Source organism: Pygoscelis adeliae, unplaced genomic scaffold (genome assembly GCF_000699105.1).
Source record: "Pygoscelis adeliae isolate BGI_AS28 unplaced genomic scaffold, ASM69910v1 Scaffold595, whole genome shotgun sequence".
Taxonomy (NCBI): domain Eukaryota; kingdom Metazoa; phylum Chordata; class Aves; order Sphenisciformes; family Spheniscidae; genus Pygoscelis; species Pygoscelis adeliae.
This window is the reverse complement of record NW_008824857.1, coordinates 184,496-204,843: the sequence shown is the minus strand read 5'-3', so window position 1 is coordinate 204,843 and position 20,348 is coordinate 184,496. Positions and strand designations below refer to the sequence as shown.

The 20,348-nt window shown below is 44.3% G+C and overlaps 1 protein-coding gene across 1 annotated transcript in view; it reads right to left on the bottom strand.

Annotated features, from left to right (window-relative positions):
- The window catches only part of SEC14L5 (SEC14-like 5 (S. cerevisiae)), a 36,191-nt gene extending 19,080 nt beyond the window's left edge, over positions 1-17,111 (bottom strand). The window contains exons 1-2 of the mRNA XM_009324300.1: positions 17,050-17,111; positions 15,030-15,105 (exon numbers count right to left, since the gene is read on the bottom strand). Of these exons, the coding sequence (XP_009322575.1) occupies positions 15,030-15,092 (63 nt within the window). The 5' untranslated portion in view covers positions 15,093-15,105; positions 17,050-17,111. The remainder of the gene's footprint in view (positions 1-15,029; positions 15,106-17,049) is intronic.
- Positions 17,112-20,348: the final 3,237 nt, after the last annotated feature.

The window sequence follows — 20,348 nt, the reverse complement described above, 5'->3', positions numbered from 1 at the left end:
CATTATATTGCAAGATCTTTGCAGGATGGAATATTTTCCTTGGATTTCTGAAAAATAGCTTGCACATTGGGATGCTATTGTAAATATGTAGCTGAAGCAACACTAGCACAAGCTGCACAAGAAGCTCAGGATTCAACTACAGCTGTGACAGGAGGAGAACCTGTGCTCTTCCCACTGCGCTCCCAGAGAGCTACACCATTTTGGTCATAAGATTTTTTTGCTATCATCCCACAGACGAGCCTAACCTCTATGAATTGCTGCCATCTTCCCGTCTTCCATAAGACACAATCATTTTACACAGCACATAACTCTCTCACGAGTATTTATATTTTTATCTACCACAGAAGAAAATATTAATGTGATAACGATTGAGATCAGCTCAGTTGTCAGCACACGCGCAGCGCCATGGGCACGCTGAGGGGTGGCTGCATTCTCCATTACCACAGCAGTTCAAAGGCTGGTTGCCCCTGTACGTATTCATGTAGGCCGATGCTGTGAATAATACCTGCTCTTAAAATAGCTCAGGCACTTAAGGACACATTCCGTATCTCCTGCTCCTAGGCCTCCAAACGGAACAGAAGTTATTTCAGATTATCGTATTGCTCTAGTATCAGGAGGAAAGTGCAAGCAGACTACCAGCTGGAGTTCTGGCCGTGAATGAAGTGCACAGGTCTTTAAATCATCCTCTCCAAGTCACTGAGTCATGTTCTGCTTGCTTTGCCACGTTTCCTGGAGAACTTTCCCCATATCTGTGAGGCCTCTACCTGTGCTTTTCTCTCCTGATCACAACTAAAACATTTTAGATAAATATAAAGCTTCCCATGGCAAGTGACTGTTTCCAACACCCATCCACCTGGCTCCATACAACAAAAGCAGACTCATTGCTTTAAGACACTTAATTTGTTATGATGGAAATTCACAGATGGCTGTCAGGCACTGCCGCAGGGTGCTTCCAGCTCTCCACTCCTGGTACACCGCACTTTCCTCACGGGTCACAGAACATAAGGGGTGCATCCCTTATTACCCACTCCCTGGTATCTGCAGTTGCCAGCACATTAATCTCCTCAGGCAGAGTTAATACTTCCTACTTGTGCCTCCACCTGCCCTCTCCCAATCCTCCAGACTCCAAACCACCATCTAGTGCTATCTTGAGGTCAAAGCCTCTACCCTCTTCTCCCTTGCTAATCTTTTCTATTCTAGCACGCACAAGCAAGAGTCTCTCCAGGCCACCCAGACCACCCACTTAGTTACTAGGCTCAGCATTCAGGCAGTGAAAGCTGTGAACACCTTTGTAGGCCACTGGAATACCAGAACATTTAGCACCCATTTTTCAACTCTTTGTCCCATGCCACTCCTTATGCATGCCCTTATCACACTTGCAAAAAGAAGTGACACCCTAAAAGAAGGCTGCCCCAGTTAATCCCATGGCTTTGGAAAACAGCAGCTAGTGCAGAGGCTAGACAACACCTTGAGTGTCAGAAGATCACGTGAGAACAGTACTAGGATTGTCCATAGGCTTGGCAGTAAATCACAAGTCCACCTAAATACCCCTAAAATCCCGCACCTCTGTTCCTGCAAGGAGTGCCAGGCCCTCCTCGCTCTCGGCTACACAGCACCATATCCCTTGCTGCCTGATCTCAGGCATGCTCTCCACCGCCTCGGCTCACAGCTCCAGGCAAGCAGGTAACACCGTACATTCCCGGGCTCCACGTTCAATGAGCAAGGACTAACTGTAGGAAGCAAAGGCTGAGCCAACACCATCTGTTTCTCTGGGTCAGGATTAGGGCTGGCCAAGGATTTCTTGCCCTGAGTACTCATGATCTCCCACAAATTTAAGAGGTGCAAAGCAGCTGCGCCATGAACATTTGAGGGAGTTTGCAGAGAAACAAGGGCTGTTCTACTAGTACAGCGAAGGATCAAAGCACAGATACCCTCCAAAGGCCTCACTTCAACAGCTTCACCAGGAGTACCGAGCTGTACGTGCCTCCTCACCACTGAAAGACTATAATGGCCAACCTGAAGCCCCCCACACCACCACAGAATCCAGGTACCTCTGGCTCTGATTTGAAGATCAAGCCACTGGATCTCAAAACACAGCTGTTTTTTTTTTTTCTCCTCTTAACTACACACCTTGACCCAGCTGGAGACAGACTTCCTAATAAACTGTCTTGAAATCTAGCAAAACCAAGACAAGGACAACTACTAACAGAGTGCAGTCACTATTTCAGACAGCTAAACAACATCTGGAGAATGAGGAAAGGACAGGGCAGAGAGGCACATGTCTATGCACAACCCTGATGATATAACTAAGATAGCTGCCCAAACCCATCACCTAAATAGGTGGAACATTTCCATATTTGAGAAAGAACCCCTTTCGCACATTGATATCAAGTCCTTTGCTAACCTTCTTTGCACAACTCCTCTAAAAATACAGCAGCCAAAGATGCCCGAGATCATATGAAGGACAGCTGAAGCACCACGCTGCAGTCACAATAAAGTTGTACTGTTAACATGCCTGATCTTTCATTGCTGAAGAAACTGAGCTATCAGGAGAGCAATCCATCTTTTCCACCCAGCATCCTCTTATCAAAATCAGTATCTATACACAACAGTACCTTTTTGCTCCAACAGAGAAACTGAGGGAAATCAAAGACAAATATTAAATTGTTTTGCAAGCCATTGCCAGAACTAGCTGTTATTTTCTCCTCCTCTATGATTCTGCAGAGTGCAAGGTGAACAACAGAATATCCCAGTCAAATGAAAGGCACAGAGTACTTTAATATTAGCTTGTTTTAATACTTTGGCTGCTAATCTGCCTGCATTTGCTCTTTCATCTCCTTGCTGCAGTAACTCTGCACTGACTAGTAGGTAGGAACTAGGATTTGTCTCTCCCTTCTCTGCCCCTCCTTCCCCAGAGGGAATAACAGCAGTATTGTGCCACTACTTTCTCTTAAGTGCATACCCACAATATTGCTTTAAGACAACCACCTCGATGACCGAAGTCTTGAACAGGATCAAATATATATATAAAAATAAAATGAATGGCTGCATGAAGCCACTCCCTCCCTTCTTCTAAACCCCACTGGGATTAACATGGACAGACAGAACCAGCTAACACTTTGTGCACCTCCTGCAAATCCTCCAGCCCAAGCAAGCCAACACATCACGCCGAATCCCGGCTTGGGCTCCTTTTCTAGCGTGATCAGTCTCTAGTATTGACTTCACACTAGATCAGACTGAATAAAATCCCCAAGCAGTTGCACAGCAGCAGGAGCTGTCTAGGCAAGCCAGAGGACTGCATACACCTGATTTACCAAGCAAGCTATCTCAACAACCCAGTTTACATTAGTTATTTTCTTAAAGGTTCAGATTAACGTGCTCTCTTTGTACCCAAAACAACCATTTCACAAGAGCTGGTGGTCCGGGCCCACCACTGTCCTTCCCTGAATCAAGCTCTTTTTTTCTCCAGATTTCTTGCAAAAGAATTGTTGCAAAAAAACAGTGCAATTTTTTTTTTTTGTAGTGGACTGTATACATAATGTGACAAACATACAAATGTCATTTAAACCTTTGCAGTTATCTGCCTCAGACTGAAATTACGTATTAAATTTCACAGGAGAGCTGGGTGAAGACAGAGGGATTTGGGATGTTTGAACTCTGAGATATTTTGCTTGGAAATATAACCAATTGGTTTTGGGTGCATCTAAAGAGGAAAAAAAAAAATCATTCAGATACAGATGACAGCCTATTGGAATTAAAAAATTCAAAAAAGTAGAAAATAAATAAAAAAATTTACAAGTGAGAGAATTTCTAGCTAAAACAAATTTAAAACATGCAGGAAAGTCATAACAGATACTCAAGGTTTCAGTAGTGTCAGATCTTCCTTTCACACTGAAGGGAAGGCAAGGGAAATTTGTGCAAGGCTGCAGTGCGGGTATTTGTGTGAACGTGCCACTGGCACGACCTGCTCCGCTATCCCAAAGCGCCTCAGCAAATGCGATGTGGCCACACGTGTGGCCAAGCAGCCACAGGGGACTGCCACGGCACAGGGTGCTGGAGAGGGGGGCTCTCCAGCCTTACCGCATAAACCCAGATTAGCGGTACCACAGGCAAGGCTATTTCAAACTGCTTACACAGCAACCTCTGCATCCCAGTCCAAGACCCCTTAGTGCCACAGGAGCTGACAAATCACACCGAGCAATGATTAATCAACACTGATACGGCCAACTATGAAATCAGTAAAGAGTGCTTTGACCAAAGTTTTGCCCCGCAATCTCCTTGGAGATGCGTCTGAGTGGTTTTACCTATGCTGGCCGAACAGTTTATGGGACCAACACTGTGACAGACGAAAATACCTTGTGAGGAGAGAGTCTTTGAGGACAATGCAAGGAAGCCACACTTAAGTGTCCGAAATTTTGGTGAAATACACAATAACCAGTATGAAGAAATGCATCTGTGAGAAGAGATTGCCCTGAAGGTCAGTCAGATGCCAAACAAGAATAAGTTATACAAGAATACAAGTGTCAAAAACAAAAAATGACATTCTAAAGCCTCACAACCACAGAGAAAAGGGGAAATTACCCTCCTCTACAAGCCCTCTATTTCACCTGCTTAACCCCTTCCCCTCCAGAGCACAGAGGTCCTCTCCAAGTCCTTCACCTTCCTAGTACCAAGGTGTTACACATATTGACAGCGCAAGTGTGTTCCTCCTCCCCCCTCCAGTTTAATCTCCTGTAGACTGACAATAGCTGTATCGTTGCTGTTTCCCATATGATCCAGAGAACATGGCCGGAGGGCAGGATCTTTTCTAACAGCTACTCCTGTTTCTCCTCTGCGGGTTTCAACATCCTTTTCTAGCAAGTGACCTTGAAAGCAATTACACAACAGAGGCCTTAGGAATCCAAAACAACAGGGACATCCAAGCACTGAATTACTGCATGAAACAAAACACCTCAAAACCCAAACTTTCCTGCACACGTCAAAGCTCCTGGCAGTTTCTTCCAGCCCAGTGCCTGCTGGGTCCTAAGTGGTTCCAATGTGCTCCATCAAGAGGCAGCTTTTGTTAGATGATCTAGTTTCATACCTTAATATCCTAGAGGGAATCTTATCCTCTCAGTCTTGGGGCTGCAAACCGACTCCCAGGGCAGCCAGCCCAGTTCTGGCTTTCTCCCCACACCAGTCACCTAAGAGAGGTGATTCTTCAGGCTTCTCACTAATACACAGCAAATGGGCAAACTGGTTTGGATTCTCCCTATCAGCCTGCAGATCCTTTAGCACAGTAAATATACAGAGCTCGCGTGCTAAATGCTGCTGCCCATGAAACCACACAGAAACATACCGAGCTATTTTGGAACAGCGGTTAGCAGGAAAACATTCATCTTCTACTTGATAAGTGAGGCTCTGAAGTGGCTGCTAGGCCATCACGTCTTTAGGGTTTGGTTGCTTGGTTGTTGTTTTTTTTCATTTTGGTTTTTTTTTTGTGTTTTTTAATACCGGTAGGGCTTCCTTAGTGACGGCATCATGGAGATCTGCTGTTTCAGATTTGAGCAAGAGCACAGGAATGGAAAAACTATGGACTGACTCCTGTGTGATGCCGAGGTGAACTTGAGAGGGATCTTCAAGAGCGTAAAAGCTCAGCTATTGGGGAAAATGATATTGTGTAGAACATGTGAAGGAACTAAACTGTTACTCACCTGATGTAGACAGAAACTGTTATAGTCAATATTATATGAATGTTACAAGGATAAGACTTCATCCTTGTGCTAAGAGCTAAAACACTTCAAACTTCCATGATCAAACACAGAGTTTAAATCTATATTAATTAACGAGATTCCTCAAGGTCATGTTACAGCCATGTGCAGTTTGCCAGGATAAAGGAAGAGAATGTACATTTATGTTCAGGTGAACGGGAAATGAGGAGGAGATATGATATCAAGTTTTGAGCTAAAGATGTCCAGATCATCATCCCTTTGAAAAGAGATGATGAGAAGCCAGATAAGATCCTTCATCACTTTTAAGTAGGAGGTGGATGCGTTTGGATTAGCTTTTGAGCAGCTCTAATGATACATAAATATCTCTCTCCAGATTCAGGTGTTTTCAGATTATGGCCTTCTAGGAAAAAGTAATCATTTCATCTTGCAGTCCCTCCTACTACTCAGTCTAACTGCTGAAGGGAACCACAGGGTCTGCATACCTATTCACCAGACACAATAATCCATTTCCTTTGAAACTGCTAGAACAGACACCTGCTTCTTGCTAGCCATAGTAGTGCAAAATAAAATACACGTGGAACAATTGGGAGCAGGGAGGGATCAAATGGATATTTGGGGTGCAGAAAGGCACTGAAGTCAGGGAAAAGGGAACTTCGTTTTAAGGAGGTGAAGAGCATCTGCAGAGTAGCAGGAAAAAGTCTTTGGGGCCTGAGAAAAAACACTTTTGCTGGAAAGAAGAAAAAGATTTGCCAGTGAGTAGTCCACTGGACCACAGTACCCAGGCTGCAAACATTGACCCAGTGTTATCTCTCCCTGGACTACAGCCAATAATTTGCCTCATTTCTTCAGATTTTGGTGAAAGAAACAATTCAGGGAGCAGCAGCTGCCTATTACAATACAGGCACAACTGAGTGACACAGCAAACCTACTAAAACCAGGACATGCACTGCAGCTGCACAAAGCTAACTCAGGAAACTACCAACGTGCCTGACCTCCTGTCTGAGGAGAAACAATACTCCATTCCAGCTATTCTGCTGTAGCATTTTCCTCTGCTTACCAGAGACAAGAAACTTGGTGGCGGAGCAGTTCAAGTCCAAAAAGCACAATGCGTTGGCCTTTACAGATAGCTATGGAAGCGATGCCTTATCCAGGAACCATTGCTAGCTGGTTGGACACATCTGCCGTAGCCCATTGTGGAAAGAAAGAGATACACCGAAATAGGAAGGCAAGGAAGCAGACATCTCGGGTGACTAACACCTTAAAGAGCAAAACACAGCAATCAAGCATCACCTCACACACTTACTGCTCAGTGAATCACCCCAAAAATCAAAAAGGCTGGCTTACAAAGTAATGCCTAGTTGGAAGGACATTCTGTTGTTGCCAGAAGCTGCTGTGAGGATTTATACAAACTGGCCATAATTCAGGGTCAAACTTGGGCAGGTCACTGTGCTTAGCAGTTTAAAAAAAAATCCATGCTGGTTGAAATGTAACAATTGATGATGGTTCTAAGTTTTCTCACCTCTTTTACTCCCTGCTCAAGAGCTTATTATTTGTCTTCTGCACCTACACATTCAGTAGAAGAGAGAAGAGTCTTTTAGTCACTACTGGAATACAAGATAACAGCGATACCTCCAGCTATGTTGTGTGTCCTTGTGCTATGCTGCAGTGCCATTGAACCACGGCTTACTTTAGAGCTCATCCGTTCCAGCACTAGATTGCACTGATCAGATTCAGCTTGAGACACAACTCATCCTTCAAGGAAGTAAGCCTCCACGTTGCAGCCAGAGAAGAAAACATGGACTATCCTGTACAGTCTCTTTGAATTACTGTAAATCTTCTCTCCAATCCACACATGGTGCCAGCACCATCCATTCCTAAACCATTCTTGCCCAGCAAATGGAGTCTTAGCAGTGGCAATGCAAAGCTATCAAAGAGACTTGTATGATCCCCACAAGACACACTAAGCAGGCCAGATGTGCAGATGTTGCCAGCAGTTCTCCAGAACTCTGAATAAGCAGTTCTTCCATCCGCTTTCAGCAGCTGTGGTAAACAGCACTCACCAAACCTTTTCTACTCGCTTGAGGGGAAACGTCCCACACCATAATCTCAAGAGAAATGTCAGCTCTTTGCTCAGCTTGACTATTGCTCACTCTCAACCTGTTTAATACTAGGAGGAGGTGGTGACAGGGTACAGGGACTGAACACATGAATACAGCTGTGAAGAATCATCCCAGCTGACACAGAGATCATTACTTTCAGACTTTTGTTGCCAAATGCTTCTCAGCAGTAAGATGATGGGATATTTATAGCGTATCTTGACAGCATGGTTTCAAACCATCAAGTCACACTGAAGCATCATGTCTTGAGTCAACACTAGATCCTCTGTAAGTGCATAAAATGTTAACCCCGTAGCTTCTGACAGTCACAACAAACTTCCCTTCAAAACATGGCAAAAAGAAGAGACAAGGGAAGCTGCCGCCTTTAGAACACCTGGCACAGCCCATGGCTGCAGACAGACCATCCACATCCAAAAGATGATTTGTCTGTACTCAAGAGGCAACTTCTATAGACCTAACAATCCTACCAGAGAAAATCCAGTAGATTCTGTTTTGTAGGGGAGTATCCATTTCTTAACTACTGCTCAGATTACCATCGGGACATTTTGTGTCATATGTGACATGGATTGAACACCAAAGAATAACTATTTTAAAACATTTTCCCCCTGGGACATTGATTCTCTCTCAATCTCTAGGGTACTGCCAACCAGAAATACCATTTCAGACAGTATCTGAAAACCGTGTCATTATCTACATCACAGCAGCTCCAAAGGAGCTTTCAAGAACTGGGCATACAGGCTACATGCTGCAAAGCTCTACCCCATGTCATCTGCAGCTATCCAGGGACACAGTGGGTAGCAGGCCACTGCAGGAAACTATTCTCTGGCACTCCTGGTTCCAGAGTTCACACTTGAAAGCAGAGGCTATGAACCAGCATCAAATATTTTAGTTAAGATTCTGCTTTTCTTTATTTAAAACCAGCCTGTGATGATACTAGAATAACGACAACAACTTGGAGCTCCAGATGGGGATATTCCAGCCTGTAATTACAATTAAGTATATAGGAACCCCCAAAAAGGTATTCTGTGGTGCATCTGTGCTGTAGGCACTGTAAGATATTGCACTGTAGCTGACCTAGACAGGCCATCTGCACATCTTATGTAGCAAGACAGCAGCAGCCTTCTGAGACCTGGATGGGCTGTGAACAGACACCTTGAACTCGTCACTCTAAACAAACCCACAGAACTAACGTGATCCTTGCTAGACATCAGTCTGCTTGTACATTATACTGCTTTCTCACACCATTTTATCTGTTACCAATGTGTACTGCAAGCTGTTTCGGCCACACTGTGGTGCCTACCCAGCAAAAGAGAGCTCAGAGGTTCTGTTGCAAAAGCATCACTGCATCAGTCAGTGAAATATTGAATCCTCTGAGACACCGCAGCATTAGAGAGGAGAGCATGCACGGTATATCAGGATTTAAGCAGTCTCTTTATATACTCAATGTGCTAAATGCAACAGGAAGAAGTCATTAAATAACACTACTTAAAGATCTAACATCTTTAACACGATGCATGTTAATGCTGAAAAGGCACAAATAAAAATAATTTTGAAAAGGTGTACGGAAAGCAATTCTAGCTGTCAGGACCTGAACTTCAGTATTCAAAGTTTCTTCTCCTGCAGCTAAACCTGACAGCTAAAATAGCAATGCTTTCAATTAGACTGCGTATACAAGCCTCCCAACACTGTTGGCACAAAAGAATGTTGGGACAATTGTGAAATAAGTGACGCATTTTGATTTTAGTGGTACTGGATGTTTGACTCTTGCATGTAACTGTGGGCAAGATCCTCAACTGCTGTAAATGAGCAAAACTTCAGTGGCTGCAAAGCAGCTTTGCCAGTGTGCAAATAGCCAGTGTAGTCAAGGCTGATCTGCTGGTGGATTATTCAGGGGCAACAGTGAGGACCCCTGCCAAATCCTTGACTATCATCAAGACTGCTTCAGCAGGGTCAGGCATGTGAGAAAGGCATCTCACACAAGGACCACGGATGTTTGCTTTTGATGGGTTACGATCCTGTGTTACAGGATGAGAGAGCAAAGACAATGGAGAAGGAATACTTTCTGCTGCTTACTCCATGTGAAGCAATTTCTGACTCTAAATAAACCTGCAACATTTGTTGCCTGAACTAAATTTGCCACCCAGCTTGTTAGCGCCCCCAACACTCAAACCATACTGAGAAGAAACCGAAGTATACACCATTAATTTCCTACTTTATCTTACCTGAAAAATGAAGAACTCCGGATCAACTAAATGCAAAGAACACTGAATTACCACTACAACTAGAAAAGAGAGTCACAGAGCTGCTTGGAAGTACAGGTGGCAAGCCAGGACCTCAGATGACCAAGCTTTCACTTGCAGACACAGGCAGAGAAATCATGAGCTGCCGCCTAACAGATCTACTAGAGGGTCCGAGTGATGCTCGAGGTAAGAAGTGCCTGTATACCACACATGCACCCAAAGAACAACTGTCCCCCATCCCAAACTAATGCTGCACATAGCAGAAGCACTCTAGACTGAAGAGTACCACTCAACCAGTGCAGCGAGAAACATACACCACTGCTGTCCATGCACGCATTTTCAAGAGATCGGGCTCTCAGCTGCTCATATGTGTGTCAACACATGCCGTGGGCAGCACCAAGAGATGAGGTCAAGCAGAAAGAAGCACTGACTCACATTGTGCACATGTGGGGCTCAAGAGCAGTTTGGTCTTAAGCACGGAGTACAACTGGTACGCACAATGAGAGCTGATGCTACTGCAAACTTCCAAATGCCTGATCTTTGTTCTGTCTTTTCAAAACCATGACATATTTTTAGACAACAGTAGTAAACCACTCAAAGGCTGCAAACATAAAGCTGATATCCTGTATGCAGTAAGCTTAAATGTCAAGTTACATATATGTATTTTTTCACATATACATATAGCTTTTTAGCTTTTAACTAAACCCAGCCTTTAACCTACTAGTGTTGTGTTTTGCAGAGCTTTCGTTTCATAGAAAAGATAGAATCTCAGATAGTAAAGTGATGAAGGTTTGATTTGGTTCAAGGTGTAAGACCTCCAAGCAGAACATTCCCCTTTTCAGGATCTGCATCCTTTACCATTCCCTTGGCACCGGGCTGTGCAGAAAGACCCCTCGCTTGCAGCAGAAGCCGTAGATTGCCATTAGGAGCAATAAGAGCTGAACGTGAAGTGCACTGTAAATGTGGCAAGAGGACCCAACAATTGACAGAAGTGCCGTCATGAAGTTTCTCATTTGTACCACTACTGCAGCAACACAAACTATACATCAAGTCCGGAAGACCACGTAAGAGTCCCTGGGGGGGTATTTCAGTTCTGTAGCGTTAGGAAACACCCTCAGTAAAATCAGTGTATACGATAAAGTATGCAAAAATGGCAGATGTCAAATCCAAGTGTGAAGGGCTGAGTGCACTACTAAAATGAACGGGAACAAAACTCCCCACTATTTTCAAAGCTAAAACTATCTCATCTAACCTAATAGTTCATTGGCAACGAACAGTATTAAAAATGCTGTCTCTCTCAGCTCTGTTTCCTGCACAATTATGCCTTTTGGACTTGCTCACCCAAATCCCATTCTCATCTCCACACGTCAGAGAGGGCTCACAACAATTTACATCATCCAGAGTAAGTTATCACTCGTGAGCTATGTGGCAGAAATACCTCTCCTTCCAGATTTTTCCCTCTTTCTAACATTTTAGTAAAAAACTTTTAGCTTTAAAACTACAACTACTACACAAAGAAAACAAATAGTTTACATTTAGGGATTTTCTTAGCTGTAAAATAAAATGAGGAGACACATGCAATCTCAGACCTGCTGATCTAATTGAAGGGAAGGTGACATCAGGCCCAGAGAGGCATGGACAACCCATTTGAGGGAACAGCTCCATTTAAAAGGAGAAACAAAACAAAAAGAAAGAGATAAAGCGGAAAGGAAAAACATGACAAGATAGCAGAGCATAATAAACATCAAGGTTCTTTCCGAGTATAAGGGATAAAGATGTCAGGCACTGGTTATAATTTGAAGAGCATAACATTTGTGACCCTTTAATGCGAGTGCAGATTAGGAACAAAGCAGGTGAGAATGACTACTGTGAATTTGGACAGGTGTGGAAAGATGGTCCTTTGTTTAAACCTTTTTAGAAGGGAGGACTCTTCTAGCAAGAAAAAGAAAAAATTCAAAACTCCTGAATGACCTCCTGAAGAGACTTGGCAAGCTGATTCCTTTTTATTTCCTCAGATGCACAGGACTGGCAAAGAGAACAAGAAGGTGTAGTCCTCCTTCCAAGGACTTGGAAGATACATAATGTCTACTGCCTACAAATGCTGGAGCACAAGCTGCAGAAGTATTAGTAAGCAACAGAGTGTAAATTCATAGACAAGTATCCAGAGACACACAATAACAAAGGTATTAACAGTAAAAGCACTGGCTCATCTGTCGAGCAGATCCCTGTGCTGTCTAGAGGATGAGCTGCACACACACGCACTCTGTACAAGTCCAAGGAAGATAAATTGTGTTCCTGGTGGTAGGGCTCAACAAAAGGCATGGGAAACACTGTGTGTTTGAACAAGGCCAGGAAGCAATGAATCGTTTGCCTCATTTGGCTATGACAACCCTATTTCTCAGACCCTCATATCTGAACGAAGCACACGCACTGTTTTCTATAGTGGGATCCAAACATCCGAGGTTCTGGGGGAAAAATACTTCTCCTAACACTACTTACCTCGTGACATAGCCTGAACAGACCACAGGAAGTATGACCTCCCCATTATGCAGATGAAGAATCAAGCACAAGTGTACCAGGCTGAAGGGTGCATGGAGACCCATAAAACAAGGTGTCTGGAGGTCACCCACATCACCTCTGCTTTCCTGCCATTAACCACGGTATGAGACCTTGGCACTCCAAAGGTTCACACAAAGCATTTGAGGGGAAAAGATGAAAGCAGCTGAATATTAGGTTCCCAGTGCTGAGGAAGCTGCTGTCAGATTTATGTCGAAGCAGATTAAAAGCAATGCCACGTGCTGAGGAGCAAAACAGCTTCACTGTACGCCCACTCCCCCTGCAAAACTTCCAGCAACTGACAGCTAGCACCTGACAGCTCTGTGAAATCTGCACTGCCTCCACACAAATGGAAGACTCCATCTGAACATACCAATTGCAATAACAAAGCCCGCACCAAACTCGGCCTGCCTGGACTGCCACTAGATTGAAACACTACTTTATAATGCCAGTCTTCATAATAAAGCAGATCCTGCTGCAAACACATGATTTTCACAGGATATTAGAGTGGGACTAAGGGGTCTATATTCAGCTCCCTACTCCACTACACAGTCCTTCGGGTGACGCTGGACAAGTAACTTGATCTTCATAAGAAAGAGGACTAATAATTTTGCTAAGGTAATGGGAATTTGAGTTTGCTGAACACCTAAAGGATGACATTTACAATCCCAGCCCTGAAATCCCAGGGCATTTTAAGTTCTGTCATGTTGAAAAACTGAAAGCAAATAAAACTAAACCACTTGAAAAATAAACCCATCAAACCCTGGCCTTTAGGCATTCTGCTAACAAGCTTAAAGGATTTGTCTAGAGGCAGCCCTCCTATATTCGCAGCCAATCTATTGACAGGCATCTGGTGTTAGGTTTATCCTGCTAATATAGACAACAGGAATGTGGAGAGGTATGCATACAGCAAAGACTACCAGTATCTTCATAACAAGTACTGGTGTCTTATTCTAATATAGGACGCACTGAGAGACCAAAGAACATGGCCAGAAAAGTTTCACTATCACAAACATCAGCCCCAGACTGGTTGGGGCACTTCTACGGCATGTTACTGGCTTAGCTGTTAACAGACATGGCAAACTTGGGTAAGACTGGAAAGAGAAAAAGAGGGGGGGTGGGAAACTGGCGGGGAGGGAAGACAACTGTCAAAAAGAAAGTGTTTATTTTGATAATTAGAGAGCATCAAGTGAATGGCACCTGCTCAGCTGAGGAACTGCTGCTACCTTCGGGGTCCATTATTCTCATTTAGGACCAAACAAAGAATCTCTCCCACAGTTTTAACGATGGAAATAGAAGACCGGAGACTGTTTTGGATAAAACAAATCTTATGGCACTTATTTCCCAGGAATCCAGAAGAGGCAACATTGTCAAGAGGAACGCAATGTATTATGTCAGGCTCTCCCTTCCATTCATGGGAATGATTTCAGCTACCTGAAATGGCTATAGCTTTCCATCTTCATTCTTGATCCCTAACAGACCAAAAAAACTGGTGTCCTTGTTTAGCAGGGAAGAGAAGACAATGAAGAAAGCAGCAGACTAAAAGTGGCAAATGCTACCTCTCGGGGATCCCTAGAGTAGACTGGAATGCCCAACAGATTACAAAACAAAGCCTTGCAAGAGTCTATAAGCAAGCATCTCAGATAAGTGTCCAAATGCTCAGTGCTGCCCTTGAAATGCAAACAGCAAACCTTTCAGAAGGATAATTTAACTCATGCCTTGAAGAGCAGTGACTAAGTCCAGAATATCACAAATGTCTTTAAACTCTACCTAAGGAAGCTGCCATGGCCACATTAGCTTTCTGCATCACCAGCAAATGAACTGCAATTACAGCCCACAAGCCCCTTGGGGAAAGCACAAAATTTGGAGAGATCTCTCCAAACATTTCAATCACAGGGTGAACAGGGAAGAACAATACAGAAGATTTTTTCCAAAGACTTCTAGCTTTTAACCAAATCAAAAAGCTCGGTATGATTTAGAATCAAGTTCTAGATGCATACATCCTACAATACTGATTGGGATCAGATCTAGAGAGATTCTAAACTGAATGGCATTTGGTGATAAGGCAAAGGCAGTGTCTGGCCACAAACTGACCCTGCCTACCTGAATGTCACAATTTTTTCCTTCCTTGTAAAAGAGTAATTACAGAAGGTTGGGGTTTGTTGGTTTTCTTCCCTCTAATGACTGAACAGCCTCCCTTAAAATACTGAGATGTTGATTCTTATTTTTCATGGAAAATTGAAGAAAGGACAAAAAGATAATGAGAGCTAAACCTCTGTTCCCGCAATATACCCGTAAGGTTGCCACAAAGACACGCTAGCCAAAACCGCAGTCCCCCACCTCCCACTGGCCTGAGGTTGCAGCCCTTAGCAGCTGGAGAAGTAAAAGTGCTGAGTATTACTCACTGCCATGACGAGCTCAAAAGGATATTTGTAGACTCGAACTGGGGACTGGTATTTCTGCACCATTTTTACTACACACCTGTAATAGAAAGAAATTGGAAAATTTTAGATCCCTTACACCAGACACCACAACACATTCTAGCAATTTTCACAAACAGACCTTACTAGAAGCCTTAACTCTTTCTCACAAATAGAGAGGAGGAGACATATTAGGCAGAATATCTTGCCCAGCATCGCTTAGCAAGTCAGTGGCAGAGACAGAACAAAAGGCAGGTCTCTGCAGTCTCAGTCCAGTGCTGTGTCCAGCACGCGATAGCGTCCTTTGCTGCTTCCCAACACTACTACAGTAAATTCAACTTAGAGCTCCGACAAAACTCACGACAATTAAAGCACAAAACAGAGATGTAAAGCCAGAATCAATTGTGCTCTGGAGAAGGAGTCTGTCTTAGGAACCTTGCAAAGCTTAAAAGGCGATTCTTCCCCCCATTCCCCTTTTCTGCATTACATTTGTAATCATTATGCAAAATCCCCCTTGTTGAAAGATTCCACGGCTTCCCGTATCTTGGTGTTTTAAATGCTTTTGTGCACAAAGTAGCAGTCAGTTGTTTTAACCCACTAAAAGAAAGGAAAAGGAAACAGCATGCTTAAAGAACATGCCTGATGCTAAGCTAGCAATCACATCCCACTGACTGGATGCCCACTGCTTCCAGCTGAACTAAGGGAATAACCGCATGCAGTGGAAACAATTCAGTTCTCAGCATTTCATTTCTCCTAGCCACCTCTCACTGTTCTCATCAGGATTCCTCCCTCAGACTCTCTTGCTGAGGTTTTAACCCTCAAATATGCATCAATAACCAGCATCTCAAGGAAGTACAGAAACCATTAAAAAAAGGTTATTAGGCTGCTTTCTGCAATTCCTTTAGGTTCCTTTATATCACTCCCATTAATACCATCTACGAACGTCAGAAACACAAAAGACTGGACGGCGGGTTTGAGACACTACGCTGATTCCACCCCACTCAAATTCCACTGCTGAGCAGACACAGCCCTCGGCAACATGACGCAGTGTAGCACTGAACTCAACAGTCAGAGCATTAAGACAACTTATCCCTGACATTTTAAGCCCCCAAATGGAGGTGAAACTTGAATTAAAAGGCAAACGGCAATAGATTCTCCCTCTGAAAGACTGCTGCAAAATGCCATTACACAGTAAAATCTAAGCAAAGGAGAGGGGAAAAAGACTTTTAAAAGTTTGAGTACCTGAGAACGAGGAATGTTCGTAGAAGGATCTCACAACCGGACAGTTACTCTGCAGAGGATCACGTTACCCAAGGAGCAACGTTCAGGACTTGCTGGGTCTCTAGGAGTCTTACTGGTACTAAAAGCCAGTCCACGCAGAACAAGTAAACGCAGAGAGAACGCATCAGCAGAGCATCCAACTCAAACTGAAGTGAGCGGAGCAGGGGCAAGCAAACACCCAGGAAGCCTGGGCTGCTATCACGTATCAGATACCCGAGCCAAGAGGCACGGGGCACCTTGTAACGCAACACTGTAATATGATTATGCAAGCGCGATACCTAGGCTGTGCGGGAACCTTCCCAGTAAGTGCAAATATAGCAAGAGAAGCCTCGTCAAACGTATTTAGCTGTGATCTTGCTCCCTGTTCTAACCTCGCCTGCTAAACGAGGAATTCCTGCATCTCTTAGGAGGGGATCGGGGACCTCCACAGGAGGAAGTCTCAGGACAGACCAGTCAGTCTAGAATCACCCACAGCCCAGAAACAAAGTCACCAGCAACGGAACAACAGGATGGCACAAGCCGTAGTTGAACAGCCTTAATCATGCTGCTTGGACAGATCTGTTGCTCCCAAGCAGCTGCAATACCTGATTGCCATGGGTTTACTGTCCCATACTTCTCTAGTTGAGTGAAGTTTGAGAAAAAGAGCCAGTGACTATTATACCCATGGGAAGCTGAGGAAGAAAGACAGCTGATAACTCACACCTGCCCTAGAAACCTTTCATACCTTGGGGAAAGTGCAGTGGCAGACCTTCTACGCCCTCTCCTCAAAACAGAGCTGCGAGGCAGTCATTCTGCTTCTCAAAGCAAGAGGGTTTACAGCTATAACTCCTGAAAAAAAAAAAAAAATCAGAAAAGGCAGTGAAAGGTAACTACTTGGTGCACACAGATACAGATGGATGATTAGCACTGATAATGATGTAAGGTTTTCAGGTGTTACCGCTGGGCAGCTGGGCCATATCAGCTGAAGACGTGCATCCTCACAGGGCTTTAGAACGAAAAAGACAGACATGTTTTTAAAGTCATCTCATGTATGCCACTCAAATTATAAACAGATATGTCCAACCACCTTGTAAAGAAAACCAGAAAGAAACTACACAGCTACAGAATATGTCTGCTCCTTAAACATCCATCATACCACTCCAACCTCTACAGTAGCCCAGGCTACCTGCTCTGCTTCATATTTGCACCTGGCTAAAAGCACATATCGGGAAACACAGCTCAGCTTAAGAGCGGTGACTCACTAAACCGCAGCTCCATCACTTAGAAACCCCAATCCACAGCTAGAGGCAGACCTGTAGCCATTCATTGGGTAACACCAGGGAAGAGCATGATTTCAGCTGGCCAAGCCCAGTGCAGTTTGTAAAAATTCAGAGAGGCTGGAGCTGTCAATGCATTGAAGCAACATACCTAGTTAATAACTTTAACCATCCCAATAAGATACTAAAAGCATTTCAATTATTGCACACCTGAACACAGAAAACAGCAGCAGGTACCACATTTCACAAAGCATCCCGTGACACACTGACAGCAGTGCCAACAGCACGGAGACTCAGCAGCCTGCAGCTCCCGCAGAGTCCAGCTGGCCTGCGTACCCCCTTTTGCTACAACCCATACAGCAATTCACAGACCAACCGAACCCTAGAAGGCAGAGAGTTAATTATAAGCTTGAGATACACCAGCTGGCACCGTACCAGGGGAAGGAGGGCATGGAAGGGGGCATGAAATGGAAGGATATGAACCCCTGAGGGCACACGCATTTCCCTGCTGTAACTTTGGTAGCATTTCAGAGAAATGGCGAATTCTTAACAAGAATTGGGGTACACACAGCATGCAAAGCTACCTCTACATATTAGCCAAGCTTGAAGACTGTGAGGGCTCCCATGAGGAATACACATCACTACACACATGGCAAAGGGAAGAGAGGCAGCGATATTAACTGTATGTTTCCATTTTATTTAGAATCATCCACCACTATGTACCTGAGGGATTTTCCATAGGCTTAACTTTTATTCTGCTATTTGTAGAAGCGGCTTACTTGACAGAATACAGCCAGATGGTTGGAAATCAGAAATTTGGTTTATATATTAAATATACATAAAGCCCTGAATCAAAGCCCCCAACCCCTGCTTCTCATTCAGGCTAGTATGAACTCATTCAGCTCTTTCCACATTAAAGCTGCCTGTTGGATGGTGAAACTCAGCAGCAAGTGGCTTTATTAACTTCTCCCACCTATGGTGGCTTCTTTTCAGCTGGAAGAGAACAACTGAGCAATTTATTTTTGTTTTGTTTTTGACAAAGAACTGCTGAAAATAGCAGAGTTCCAGACTTCCTCAAATCCTATTACAACATGTGAAAGCCAGCTGCGGCACCCAGCTAAGTTGACATTTCCAGTTAGAAGAAGGTGGACTCTGCAGGGCTGTAGTCTTTCCTCCCCACTTCTACAGCGAGGTGGGGAGAAAGGTGTGTGACTTTTCCTCTGCCTTAAATGCCTCTCGCTTAGGTAGGTGTTGACACAGTAGCTGATGCTTTACACACATAATACGAAGGTACCAAGCTGTAGGATGTTTATTAGAGCTCTTTCAGGTAAGAACTTGTTCTCAAGTCTTTTGTAGCTTGATGTAAGGAAGCCTCAAAGTGGAATGGTGCAAGCATAAGCCTTTACTATCTTTCAGAAGCAGACATCTTCCCAGGCAGGACTTCATCTTCCTGTTCGATTTTACCCCTGAGAAACACCTATGGTGGAGGGGTGAAGCAGCACGGAGGGCTGCAAGGCAGCACGCTGCTGTGGAGCCTGGCCACCACTCTGTACACCCTGCAGAGATGCCCAGAGTCCTGTTGCGGATTATAATCAAAGACAAGCAATGCAAACATTCAGACAACATTCACACATTCTTTACTGCACAATAAGGAACAATCTCTTTGGCTGAGAGGGGAAGAAGAAAAAGGAACAGCTTACAGCATTCTGCCCTCAAAGCCTTGTAAAGCTAGCAGTTTCTTCCATGTATGTATCAAAATAAGCTTCATGCCTAATATTCCACACCTTCGCCTCGTAAGTTAATTTTCTCACTAAAGAACCACCACTGACCTTTTACACACAGCCACATACTAAAAAATCCCTGGTATTTGCCAGCCTGCAGCAGTAGATAAGGTTTCTTGAAGGAAAGCTCCTCATTCCTCACCTTCCTACTCCATAGGAAGTCATACTATGCCATTGTATCCATCAACACTGCAGCCAATAATTCAATACTCAAGTTCAATTTAAGAATGGAAACATGCTTCAGCTTAACGTGTAAAACCAGAGTAGGTCCAGTCACCAGGTCCCTTGACAGCGCAACAAAGCACCAGCACAAAACTGTTTCAGCTTGCCCTGAGTAACGTTCGCAGTCAGATTTTCTCGGAACACAGGTACGCCGTACACAGGCACACTCGTTAGCCCAATCAGACAAGCGGTGCCATCAGCACAACCCCCTTCTCGCTGTCCGCAAGCCAATTCTACTACTTGGAGGAGTTAAGCCAAGTGACCCAGAGAACAGCACATGCTTGGTTTAACCCTGCCCTAAAGCCAGTGGGGTTTTATATAGAAGCTGACCCAAATACATCAATACGTTTAGTAGCAACTTACCAGGGTCAGCCTTTGAGTTTACAAATAATTCAGGGCCAGGGGTTTTTTTTTGTTTGTTTTTTGGTTTTTTTTAAACTTTAAGACCCAGGGAGAGCTCAGCAGACAGAGTGCCACGCTCTTAGGAGCGACACCAGCAGCAAGGCTGACGCTCGCACACAAAAGGAGCTGGGGTCCCACTCGTGGCTCCCTCCACGCTGTGGGTGAGCCCACCCTGAAGCAAACCACCGCCAGCCCCCAGCGAGCGGAGAGCCAACGCTTATCCAACTTCCTCTAAGGAGGACAGAAATCAGCAAACTTTAAAGCCTTTTTTTTTTTTTTTAAGTAAATCTGAAGCGATCCTCAGCGAGCCTGCCAGCTTGAGCCTGCCGCTCGCCGCCACTCGGGTTTTCACCCGCTCCTCC